The 13919-nt window shown below is 40.2% G+C and overlaps 1 protein-coding gene across 1 annotated transcript in view; it reads right to left on the reverse strand.

The window, feature by feature from the left end:
• The window catches only part of TRPC5 (transient receptor potential cation channel subfamily C member 5), a 152262-nt gene that overhangs the window by 64723 nt on the left and 73620 nt on the right, over positions 1-13919 (reverse strand). The window contains exon 3 of the mRNA XM_075259424.1: positions 5268-5789. Within this exon, the coding sequence (XP_075115525.1) occupies positions 5268-5789 (522 nt within the window). The remainder of the gene's footprint in view (positions 1-5267; positions 5790-13919) is intronic.

Below are 13919 nucleotides of genomic sequence, written 5' to 3' on the forward strand. Positions count from 1 at the left end.
ATGAAATAGCAATTGTAGATACAGCAATAGAAAAGGTGGACAACAGAAAGAGACAGTGAGGAATTAACTGACATCTGGGGGTTACTAGTAGGGGGCGCTATCCCAGCACAGTCTGACATCTGGGTGTTATCAGTAGGGGGCGCTATCCCAGCACAGTCTGACATCTGGGTGTTATCAGTAGGGGGCGCTATCCCAGCACAGTCTGACATCTGGAGGTTACTAGTAGGGGGCGCTATCCCAGCACAGTCTGACATCTGGGTGTTATCAGTAGGGGGCGCTATCCCAGCACAGTCTGACATCTGGAGGTTACTAGTAGGGGGCGCTATCCCAGCACAGCCTAACATCTGGAGCTGCCAATGGTGGTTGTCATTCTACATCTTTGGGCGAAGGAATACTGTATAATGATCCCCTATTATCACATACTGTATAATGATCCCCTATTATCACATACTGTATAAGGATCCCCTATTATCACATACTGTATAATGATCCCCTATTATCACATACTGTATAATGATCCCCTATTATCACATACTGTATAATGATCCCCTATTATCACATACTGTATAAGGATCCCCTATTATCACATACTGTATAATGATCCCCTATTATCACATACTGTATAATGATCCCCTATTATCACATACTGTATAATGATCCCCTATTATCACATACTGTATAATGATCCCCTATTATCACATACTGTATAAGGATCCCCTATTATCACATACTGTATAATGATCCCCTATTATCACATACTGTATAAGGATCCCCTATTATCACATACTGTATAATGATCCCCTATTATCACATACTGTATAAGGATCCCCTATTATCACATACTGTATAATGATCCCCTATTATCACATACTGTATAATGATCCCCTATTATCACATACTGTATAATGATCCCCTATTATCACATACTGTATAAGGATCCCCTATTATCACATACTGTATAATGATCCCCTATTATCACATACTGTATAAGGATCCCCTATTATCACATACTGTATAATGATCCCCTATTATCACATACTGTATAAGGATCCCCTATTATCACATACTGTATAAGGATCCCCTATTATCACATACTGTATAATGATCCCCTATTATCACATACTGTATAATGATCCCCTATTATCACATACTGTATAATGATCCCCTATTATCACATACTGTATAAGGATCCCCTATTATCACATACTGTATAAGGATCCCCTATTATCACATACTGTATAATGATCCCCTATTATCACATACTGTATAATGATCCCCTATTATCACATACTGTATAATGATCCCCTATTATCACATACTGTATAATGAGCCCCTATTATCACATACTGTATAATGATCCCCTATTATCACATACTGTATAATGATCCCCTATTATCACATACTGTATAATGATCCCCTATTATCACATACTGTATAATGATCCCCTATTATCACATACTGTATAAGGATCCCCTATTATCACATACTGTATAATGATCCCCTATTATCACATACTGTATAATGATCCCCTATTATCACATACTGTATAATGATCCCCTATTATCACATACTGTATAAGGATCCCCTATTATCACATACTGTATAATGATCCCCAATTATCACATACTGTATAATGATCCCCTATTATCACATACTGTATAATTATCCCCTATTATCACATACTGTATAATGATCCCCTATTATCACATACTGTATAAGGATCCCCTATTATCACATACTGTATAAGGATCCCCTATTATCACATACTGTATAATGATCCCCTATTATCACATACTGTATAATGATCCCCTATTATCACATACTGTATAATGATCCCCTATTATCACATACTGTATAAGGATCCCCTATTATCACATACTGTATAAGGATCCCCTATTATCACACACCGGGAGCGTCACCTTTACAATATGATAATCCTATAATGTTATGTGCTATGATTATTACCATGTGCTGCCATATTACACAGGTTGCTGCTGGCGGTAACATGTTACAGTGACATCCGTACACCTCCATTGCTCACCTCTATTATCATAGGGAATGAAGGGGTTACCTAATAACTGGTGAGAAAATGAGTGTGCATTTTATTAAATCTGCGATTTTCCGTCGCCTGTATTAATCTTTCATGCGTGCCATGCATATATGTATAACAATTATGTCCCTTCTGTCTGCTAAATAAATCATTAGCCGCTGGTGATGTTGTGAAATTCATAGCAGGTCTTTATTGGGCACATCGCTGCTCCTGATGTCTGCCTAGGTGGAAGAGCTACCTGATCGTACACCGGGGAATATAGCAGCCGTATACTGAGAATGGATATAGTATACTATAGGGACAGCAGCCGTATACTGAGAATGGACATAGTATACGATAAGGACAGGCGTGAATCACTTTGACTAATGGGGAATTGCAATATGAGCAATTGTCTAATAAAACATGCATGCATGGATCCTGGATGCCGGCACAATTTTTTTTTTTTTTACTTTTTTTAACTTGCATTCGCGCCCATCCTAGGGAGCTTGAACTTTAATATTTTGACTGCAATCTATAGGCCTTTTGCTACTTAGTTATTGAGGCTTGTCATAGACACACCTCAATAGCTATATTCCTAAGACTTGCCACTAAACCTAACATAGTATAACCCTTGGTTTCTTGGAGATTGATCATAAGTAATGGACACAATGGTCTTGGTGACCATAAGTAATGGACACAATGGCCTTGGTGACCATAAGTAATGGACACAATGGCCTTGGTGACCATAAGTAATGGACACAATGGTCTTGGTGACCATAAGTAATGGACACAATGGTCTTGGTGACCATAAGTAATGGACACAATGGCCTTGGTGACCATAAGTAATGGACACAATGGTCTTGGTGACCATAAGTAGTGGACACAATGGTTTTGGTGACCATAAGTAATGGACACAATGGTCTTGGTGACCATATGTAATTGACACAATGGTCTTGGTGACCATAAGTAATGGACACAATGGTCTTGGTGACCATAAGTAGTGGACACAATGGTTTTGGTGACCATAAGTAATGGACACAATGGTCTGGAGCAGATGCTACTGACTTCAGGGGAAGCGTCTCCTACACATATTTTACTATGACCAGATAAGCTGTAAAATTTGCTCCTCTTATCTACGTATACATGATAGATGTGTGCCGATAATTGAAGCGTCTGCTGCAAATACATTTGGCTTAGTGGTCAGCACTGCAGGATTTTAGACTATTTTCTACATACAGATAATAGAAAAAATTCAAATAAAATTCACCAAAAATTCTTTAAAAATATTTATATCATAACAAAATTGTTATTTCCTGGTGAATAGATGCTATATTATTGTGGCCTAGGAACCATCTGGCGATCCCACAGATCCAAACAACGAGGACTCCTTACACCTATGTGGCCAGATCCTATGGGAGGAACCTTCTACGGACTATTACAGACATTTATCCCTTCTTTATACTAGAACTTTGCAGACAGTGTAAACGCCGGAAACCTCTCACGCAACAATGGTTAAACTGAATGAATGCTTTTGATGGAGCCAGGATCTACACTGACAGCAAAGTGCAGGCGTAAGTAAATGCTGGATTACTGAAGCAGGAAAATACTGGGGAGGAAAGTGCCTGTCTGACACCATTGGGGCTATATGTAATGCTGGTGCGCCCAAGGCCCTGTGTGTGAGCAGTCGGGCCCCATAGGCACTTATGTCCCTCTTTGCAAATAATAATATTCAACTAGTAAAATGAATGCACCGTGTATCTATTCTTATTCTACCTACTATGACAATAGGATCTGCTGCGGGAGCCCAGCCTTGTTCTGAATGAGTCGATTCTGGGCTGTGATAGGAATCGTAACCCCTCCATACATTAAATGGGATTCTACAAGGGGTCCTAACTAAATAAGTGCCAGGAACCATCCGGTCACCAGGAACTAGCATATACTTATGGACTAGCTGCGGCAGCCCAGCCCGAGCATACAATACCGCCGCACTTCAGACCAACATGAAAGATACATTGTATTCCCACATGCAAAATTCTAACGGTATATAGGTCAGCGGCTTCTCCATTTCAGACCTTCCCGGTCCTTTACCATAGCCATTATGTCTGAACCTTACTAACGTCACAAAATATCCACAGCAAAGTTTTACAAGAACATTATGCCAAGGCCGTAATCAAAAGAAAATCTAAAAGACGTCATAAAAGTTTGTGACTACAGTCTGGCAGGTTTTATATTTCTAAGCATGACGGACCCCATCCAATAAAGGAAAGCTGCATACAAGTGGGAAAAAACTTCTACAAAAATAGAATAGCTCAGACTTTCAGATAGTGGTCCCTGCGGTGTTCGGCAATCCCTGCACATCAATCACCCACCACGACCATCAGAGTAATGGGGTAAGTCAGTTTTGGCAAGACATTGCACCTGCCGTGACTACTATAGGGACTGGTAGTATAATGTGGCGTCTATTAGGATACGCAGCTGTCTAGATGGCTTGAGCTGTCCAGAGATACAGCTATTGGAGATGACCTCCTTCCCTGGTAAGGGGGATATATGTGTATGTGATGGTAATATAAGGTGAATATGGGATGAATCTGTCTAATATGAGTTATAGCATTCCTAGAAAGAACTTTAGAACTTGTTTTCTGCAAAAAGTAAGTGCTATAGGTTAATAAAGCATATTGCAAAAATGTTCAACAACCCCCCCCGCTCCCCATTTAAGGATATACACCCAATCTGACCCTTATCATTGTGCTATGACACCGCTGTGTGCATGATATATAAACAGCATGTCTGCCATATCATGGGCTAAACTTGCCTCTGAAGATGATGGTGATGGAGGAGGGGTGCCCTATTGCAAGTTTTTCTTTATTGGGCCCCATTTTAACTTAAGATCCTCACGGGTCTGTTATCAGGAATACACATTCTGGGAGGCCGACGATATATAGGGGACAGCAGAAGGGACTGTAGTCATCAGGTTATATTATACATATAAACAGGCCCTTACTCTTGTAGGAACAAGCGGAATGGTGAATGCAACTCTCAGGAATGATACAAATCCTGAGATAACTACAAAATAAATAAAGCAAAACATCAAGTAACTGAGCAGTGAGTAGATAATATCTAGATACATATTGGAAGATGGTGACGTGACCAGATGGTGGAAACACTTCGAGACCAGTTCTTAAAATGCAATGCAGCGAAAAAGTAAGCAATGGCTGTAAACATTGTACGTTGTCCTCACCTCTTTCTGATGATACTTTATTGCTACCTTCAGCTTTGCCAGGTCATGACACTTCTGAGGATCCAGCTCCTCACTCTGGTCATCCCTGTGGTTAAGTATAATTTCCAGTTCTCGAGAGCTCCTTGCTTGGTCAAGCAGATCCTTGGCAAACCTCTTACATTGCTGAGATAGTTCTTCATATTCTGCCTTGAACTCATTCTCCACCTTGCTGAGCTCTTTAAGCTCATATCCAAGGCGGAAAGCTGTCAGTATAGGGTCCTCGCTGGATAAGGCAATCAAAGATGGGCTGGCCAGAGCTTTGTAGATATTTAGTCTAGACCTGGAGTGTCTGAGGCTGTCCACTTCCGAGCTGGAGACACATTCCACACAGTTGCAACGTATCTGGTGTGGGCGAGGTATTGTCACCCGTCTTTGGACTAAAAGTTTTATAATTTCATAGTTATTAGTGTGAGCTGCCAACATAATGGGCGTGATGTCTGGTGTGAACTCCGAAAACTGGGTGTCCATCATTAATGTTGGTACCTAGAGAGGGAAATGAAGGAGAAACGATTGTGAATTTGATTTTAAACACATTCTACAATGTTGCAAAGGTGCAGAAGGTGAAACATTGTATACAGATACAAACAAACTAAAAGTATGGTAAATATTTGATTCTATATGCGCTTCTAATATGCAAGATACAAGAGCGCAGGGCAGTTCACGGAGTGGTGGATACATATAGAATAGTTTTTGCAGTGGTCACGCTACCTAGTAGGTCTATATGGACACCTAGTAATGATAGCATTATTCTATCCTGCACGCTTTTTACTATAGCTATATACTACAGATATGGCACAGTATACTTTAGCCAATGGCTATGTATTTTCATTGCGGTAATGGATTACAATGATCTCATTTCCCATTGCCAGTTATTTATGAGCAGCTTTGCAGGTCTTGCAGAAGAAAGCTGTGACACGGCATCTTCAGCTTCTTGGTTTCCAGCTAAAATATGTAATAACACAGCTAAACATCTGTTAGCAATATATTACCGGAGATGTGATGACCTGCGACTTAATCCATACCCTATTAACTGCATCTCCTGGCAAAAACAAATCAGCCTCCGACTCAGTACATCCGAAATACCAGAGAACTCATTACAGCAAGAGATGGAGCAAGAGAGCTCATCGTGGCCATATAGTGATGGGGACAGTCAGGATATTACAGCTATAGACGGAATCATTTCCACTGTTTCTTTTATGTATTTTTGTTTATTCCACGTGTGAATATATCCAAAGAGATGATGTCTCCAAATACGCCGTCAAATTCTGAATATGAACACTTACGTAACGGTATGGAATTCTATAGAACATATCTAATAGAAGAAGCGGTATTGGCATGTCTGAATAGGTATTTGGCATTGCCAAAGCAAGTGGAGTAGGTGGGGTGGATGTGGAGTGGTGGAATGGTGGATGATTTGGGGTACAACAGTCTTTGGGGTCTCGTCGTTCTAGACGTTTGGTGGCAGGTGGACAATGGACATGTTGTGGGTATGGGCAGGCATAGGGTGGGTGGTTGATTTGGGGTATAATAGTCCTCAATTGGTGGCAGGTGGACATGTATTGGTCTTTTGGTTGAATGTTATTTTAATCATATCACTGGCTCATTGGAAATCTTATGTAATAATATAACAAAACTTGGATGTTAGTTAATACTTTAGACACTGTATAGAATTCCCATCTGGTCGGCCCTCAGGGTCAGAATCCGTTTTAGGACACGTTGGCTCGTACCTTGTTCCCTTTGTATCCTTGTTAAGATCAATAGGAGAAACAAATTTCTAAAGTTTGCCGATACCCCTTCCCTTATCCACATCCTCTCCAATGCCCTGGTTGAACTTGATGGACAGTCCGTATCTTTATTTGACCGTGCTGACTATATAGACGAATAGAGTGACATTCATGTGAGTGAAAGGAAATGAAAGTTTCTTCTTGTTGCAATTACTTTGCGGAAACGCTGAAGACTGGTAAAGATTCTGTGGGAGACGTAGCTTGAATTCTTAAGCAGCTGTAGCCCATTCCTTATTTTTATCAGTGGCAGTGCAATCCCATTGTAGACAATCTATATGATGTCAATTGTCGTTACAGAGATTTATAGAACATCGAATGCCGAACCGTCACATTACATGATCAATTTATTCATAGATGATCAATGCAAGACACATTGGAACTGGAGACCTTATGTCTACGAAGAACAAGTCACTAGATCAGAATCGCCAAATTGTAAACCCAAAATATGGAAAAATAAAGCCTAAGGAAATACGTAAGTCTGTATATGTCAAAGTCAGAAATATCTTCTGAAAGCTGCAGATTACTAGCTGGGTGGTGAATACGAGTTTCTCCAGGGTTCTGTAAGGTACAAAGAGGGTACTGGAAAAATATGGAGTCACCTGGTGTCTAAAGGAACATTAGCAAAGGTAGAGGGCAGTACCTGACATGAATTACTATACAGAGGCCAGTGACGTAACTAGGAATGGAGGGGCCCTGTGGCAAACTTTTGACATTGGGCCCCCCACCCCGACCAACGCCAAAGACCCAACCAACGCCGAAGACTCCAAAGGCCCCTCTTTGGAAGGGCCTGTATCGCAACGCAAAATGAAACAGGCCCTGGCCATGTGACGTCATGGACATCACAAAAGTAGGCCTGAAGCCTTTCTGGAGCCAGAAGAGGACCCGTAACTTAATCCAGTAACGGCCTATTAAAAAAATAACAAAACACCGGGCCCCGTAATATCCTTGGGCCCTGTAGAAGCCACTGCAGCTGCTACCCCGATAGTTAGACCCCTGACAGAGGCGCTACTAGGCAGTCTAACAGTACATGGACCTCACAAAGGCCCGGTTGGTTCCCATCACTGTTCGAGTTTCCGCTTGGAGACCCCTGAACAGAAACCTATTCACATTAAAAAGCGGATCCCTAAGAAACCACCCAGAGCCCATAGACTATAATGAAGTCGGTGGGGTTTCCGCTCGGTGTCCTCATGAATCATTTAAGACTTTTCTCTCCGCATGTTTCATGACGGCAGCTTATAATCTGTCAAACTACAGACTGCAGGACATTAGCAGTAAACACAGCGATGGCGACCAATTTCACGAAGAACATTATATGAGGTTGCTGCTATTTTTGCAGTTTCCAAATCTATTCCTTCGCACGGGCTCCGGGGAACCTTCACTATAACACACCCGCTACCTGTTTACAAATGTGGACCTCCGACGTCGGCAATTACTGTACCGGGTCAGACACGTAGAGCTTTGGCATCGGCTAATTTCCACCGAACAACAATATTTTTTGGCAGCCATCTGTCATTCCTTCACAAAAATATTTTGTCTGTAGAATTTAAAATGACCTCTCCGAGTCACAGAAATTAGGAAAGATGGGATTGCCATGACAACCAGCCATCGTAGTAAACTAGCAATGAGAATACCGGGCAGTCGGCGGAAGGGAATAACAGACAGCAGAGAATGTTGATCAAAGCCCTCGCCGTCACCGCTTGGCTCCGCTTTGGGTTCTGGATAATTGTTTCTTAAAACTTGCTTTTTTTTTTTTAATAATGTTGGCCGCTGATAAAACTGACTTAATGAATCACGGAACGTTCCGTCATGTTCGATTATTGTGTCTCCCAAAATAACATGTTTTGTTTTGTGGGAAAATAGAAAAATATGAAGTAAACAGGAATTTGTGAAATCGGAACGTCGCTATAGGGGGATATAGTGATAGCAGTCGTATCTCGGCTCTGCGTCGCATAACCACGCGGTAGTATTACAGAGAGTAAGGGGAGGCCATGATACAGATTTACCAGCGAAAATCCCTTTCTCAAAGTGACATATTAAAACTGGGCAGCCATTAGATAATGAAGAACATGCAAATGGATACAAAGACAAAAATAGAGAAATAAATCGTCAATGTAACGCATAGGAGCGAGGGCCATACTCACAAGAGCTTGCAATCTATGAACGAAGGGGGAACAAAGAGCTGATGCAATGGTCCAGTCATCTAGGTAACATATAGACAGCTGGCCACCAGCCGCTATTGGTATATACACAGATACAAAGTACATCCGAGGAATAATGTAAAAGGGAGTAAAAGTCTAAGGTAGTGCATTCCAGAGAACAGGTGCAACTCCAGAGACGTCTTGGAGATGGGAGTAGGAGGTTCAGATAATTAAGGATGTTAGTCTCAGATTACTGGAAGAATGAAGAGCATAAGTAGAGGGATAGATAGAGATGTGGGGAAGTGCAGCACTATAAAGAACTTTGTGGATGAGAGTGAGAAATTTCTATTATATTCTCAACTAGAAATGCAACAAATGGACAGAAAGAATTACTTGGCTGCAGCATTCAGAATAGATTGTATGTCTATGCCCCGGTTCATATCTGTGTTTGGTATTCTATTAGGGGAGTCTGCTGGGACCCCCAAACAGAAGCCTATAGGATGGATTTGGTATAATTTTGAACAATTAATATTCACTATTTACATCATACAGATCTGTTTTACAGTGACCGTGCAATGTTATCATGACCTAAAATAATATTATGTCTACTATAAAACAGATATTGTGTGATCTAAATAATGAAGGGGCCCCCACACAGTACAATTTGCTCCACAGTGACCCCCACACAGTATAATCTGTTCCACAGTGGCCCCCACACAGTATAATCTGCTCCACAGTGACCCCCCACACAATATAATCTGTTCCACAGTGGCCCCCACAGAGTATAATCTGCTCCACAGTGCCCTCCACACAGTATAATCTGCTCCACAGTGGCCCCCACACAATATAATCTGTTCCACAGTGGCCACCACACAATATAATCTGTTCCACAGTGGTCACCACACAATATAATCTGCTCCACAGTGCCCCCCACACAGTATAATCTGCTGCACAGTGGCCTCCACACAATATAATATGTTCCACAGATGAGTGCCCACAGAGAGGACTCTGAGTGCCACCTCTGTCACCCATGCCATAGGTTCTCCATCATGGCTATAGGTGATATTAGTGAAGCAGTATTCTGATCTATTCTGAGCACTTTTGTAGGGAGCCCGGCCCCGTAGACTCCCTATTAGCCAGGTCATTCCCTTCTACAGTCTCTCGAAATGATTTCCTTAATCTGTAATATAACATGACCTGCCTTGGGAATTCCCACTTGGGTGGAATATATTTTAGCTGTGCCGTATATGTAACAATGAATCGCGTCTCCCCCGTGTTCATTATTACTGAATTATTGCTTGATAATATTTGCGGCGACTTCCTCTTTACTCCCTGTCATTTTGGAAAGGGAAGCTAGAATAAGAATAAATGAGGCGCCCTGGTGGCGAGCAGCACGTCTTCAGCTGATTGCGGCATCTTACGCTAGAGTCTTCTTATTGTTTCCAGGCAGGAAAAATGGTGTGTTGTTCCCTCCTTCTTGCCGTGCACTTGTGAACTTTGCATCAGCAGAGGGATTAATTTGGTTGCACTTGGTTGGCTTCACACAGAAAAGTACCTGGGATATCGACGTATTTATTCCGTCTTTCTTTTTTATTTAGTGTGATGCGGTAGAATACAATGTCATAACAGCTCAACCCTCAGCCGCTCCGAGCTCGGGGAAGAAAAACCGCACAGCAGATAGGAACCAAAGGAACCTCACAGAATAAAAGGCCTATTTATCCCCACTGCTTACTGCATAGGCAATTGCACATTCAGGATTCAGGCGAGGCTATTTTAGGTTTCTGTTATGGCTTTTTTTTTACTTCATATTAAGGCAAGAAAATCCAAAAATACACAATTATGATGGCTTTAAAATGATAACACTTAACATCTATCTCCTATCTATCTATCTATCTATCTATCTATCTATCTATCTATCTATCTATCTATCTATCTATCCATCCATCTATCCATCCATCCATCTATCCATCCATCCATCCATCCATCCATCCATCCATCTATCCATTCATTCATCCATCCATCCATCTATGTATCTATCTATCCATCCATATATCCATCTATCTATCTATCTATCTATCTATCTATCTATCTATCTATCTATCTATCTATCTATCTATCTATCCATCCATCCATCCATTTATCTATCTATCCATCCATATATCCATCCATCTATCCATTCATTCATCCATCCATCCATCTATTTATCTATCTATCCATCCATATATCCATCTATCTATCTATCTATCTATCTATTTATCTATCTCCTATCTATCTATCTCCTATCTATCTATCTATCTATCTATCTATCTATCTATCTCCTATCTATCTATCTATCTATCTATCTATCTATCTCCTATCTATCTATCTCCTATCTATCCATCTATCTATCCATCCATCCATCCATCTAGCAGCCATCCATCTATCCATCCATCCATCTATTTATCTATCTATCCATCCATATATCCATCCATCCATCTATCCATCCATCCATCTATTTATCTATCTATCTATCCATCCATATATCCATCCATCCATCCATCCATCTATCTATCTATCTATCTATCTATCTATCTATCTATCTATCTATCTATCTATCTATCTATCTATTTATCTATCTATCCATCCATATATCCATCCATCCATCTATCCATCCATCCATCTATTTATCTATCTATCTATCCATCCATCCATCCATCCATCCATCCATCCATCTATTTATCTATCTATCTAGCCATCCATATATCCATATATCTATCTATCTATCTATTTATCTATCTATCTCCTATCTATCTATCTATCTATCTATCTATCTATCTCCTATCTATCTATCTATCTATCTATCTATCTATTTATCTATCTATCTCCTATCTATCTATCTATCTATCTCCTATCTATCTATCTATTTATCTATCTATCTATCTATCTCCTATCTATCTATCTATCTATCTATCTATCTATCTATCTCCTATCTATCTATCTCCTATCTATCTATCTATCTATCTATCCATCCATGTATCCATCCATCCATCTTACTCTCTCTGACCGCAGAGTGATTGGTGGTGGATGCGGGCCTGATTGGTGATAGGAGCACTCCTGTTTACTTCAATGGCCCCTATATGGTTCTATTATTGGTTTGAAAGGCATTTAGGACCTGACAGACTCCCCTTTAGGGGTTGGGCAGTCAAAGTAAAGCACTTATGTATCTCCAGCAATCCCATTCACTTCAATGGAAGCATCAGAGATAGCTGAAGTAGAGCACCTGGCTATCTCTGGCACTTCTATTGAAGTCAATGGGATTGCTGTCCACCACCATTCACGCCACTATGGTCAGGCTGAATGTGCAGTGGGGGAAACCCTGTGGGTTGTGATTGCAAATACAATATACTGCAAACTGTATATCAGATCAGATATCAGATAGTGTATCAGATCCGCACCTGGATCTACCCGGGATGTAATAGTATCTCAGAGACAGATCCTTGACGTTATCATGGCTTGGTATTATCATTTCCCCACCAGTGCAGACTGTATAGGAACATGTCGTATCGACAAGGGGATGTTTATAGGCAGCTGGTAACGTATTTGCAGAATGTCTGAAAGAAGAGACTGAACAAACGCAGAAAACAAGTATATGGAGCATAAGAAACCATGGGATCAAGCCGGGAGCTCAGTGCAGGAGATCTCCAGGATCTGACGCTTCTGATGTTCATCAGAAAATGGAAATTACTAGTACGAATGTGAACAGAGCGACAGGATCCGAATACACTGGATATCCCATGGCAGGGCAAGATAGGAAACGAAATTCATGCTGTGATTGGTTGCTATGGGCAACAAAGACAGTTTCTCTTATAGACCGTTTTCCCCTATAGAATAATAACATGTTAGAATTCTATTTAAAAATGTATCAGATGGAACTGACACAAAGACATATTACATTCCCTAGGAATACAGTAATACAGGGATACATGTGATCAGGTTTATCATGTGATAACTAGAAGATAAAATAAGTAAATGCACCTAGATAGATAAACAGATATATACTGTAGATACTTACTGTACATAGAGATACAATAGAGAGATAGATAGATAGATAGATAGATAGATAGATAGATAGATAGATAGATAGATAGATAGGAGATAGATAGATAGATAGATAGGAGATAGATAGATAGATAGATAGATAGATAGATAGATAGATAGGAGATAGATAGATAGATAGATAGATAGATAGATAGATAGATAGATAGATAGGAGATAGATAGATAGATAGATAGATAGATAGATAGATAGGAGATAGATAGATAGATAGATAGATAGATAGATAGATAGATAGGAGATAGATAGATAGATAGATAGGAGATAGATAGATAGATAGATAGATAGATAGATAGATAGATAGGAGATAGATAGATAGATAGGAGATAGATAGATAGATAGATAGATAGATAGATAGGAGATAGATAGATAGATAGATAGATAGATAGGAGATAGATAGATAGATAGATAGATAGATAGATAGATAGGAGATAGATAGATAGATAGATAGATAGATAGATAGATAGATAGGAGATAGATAGATAGATAGATAGATAGATAGGAGATAGATAGATGGATAGATAGATAGATAGATAGGAGATAGATAGATAGATAGATAGATAGATAGATAGATAGGAGATAGATAGAGAGATAGATAG

Source organism: Leptodactylus fuscus, chromosome 11, assembly GCF_031893055.1.
Source record: "Leptodactylus fuscus isolate aLepFus1 chromosome 11, aLepFus1.hap2, whole genome shotgun sequence".
In the NCBI taxonomy this organism is placed as follows: Eukaryota; Metazoa; Chordata; class Amphibia; order Anura; family Leptodactylidae; genus Leptodactylus; species Leptodactylus fuscus.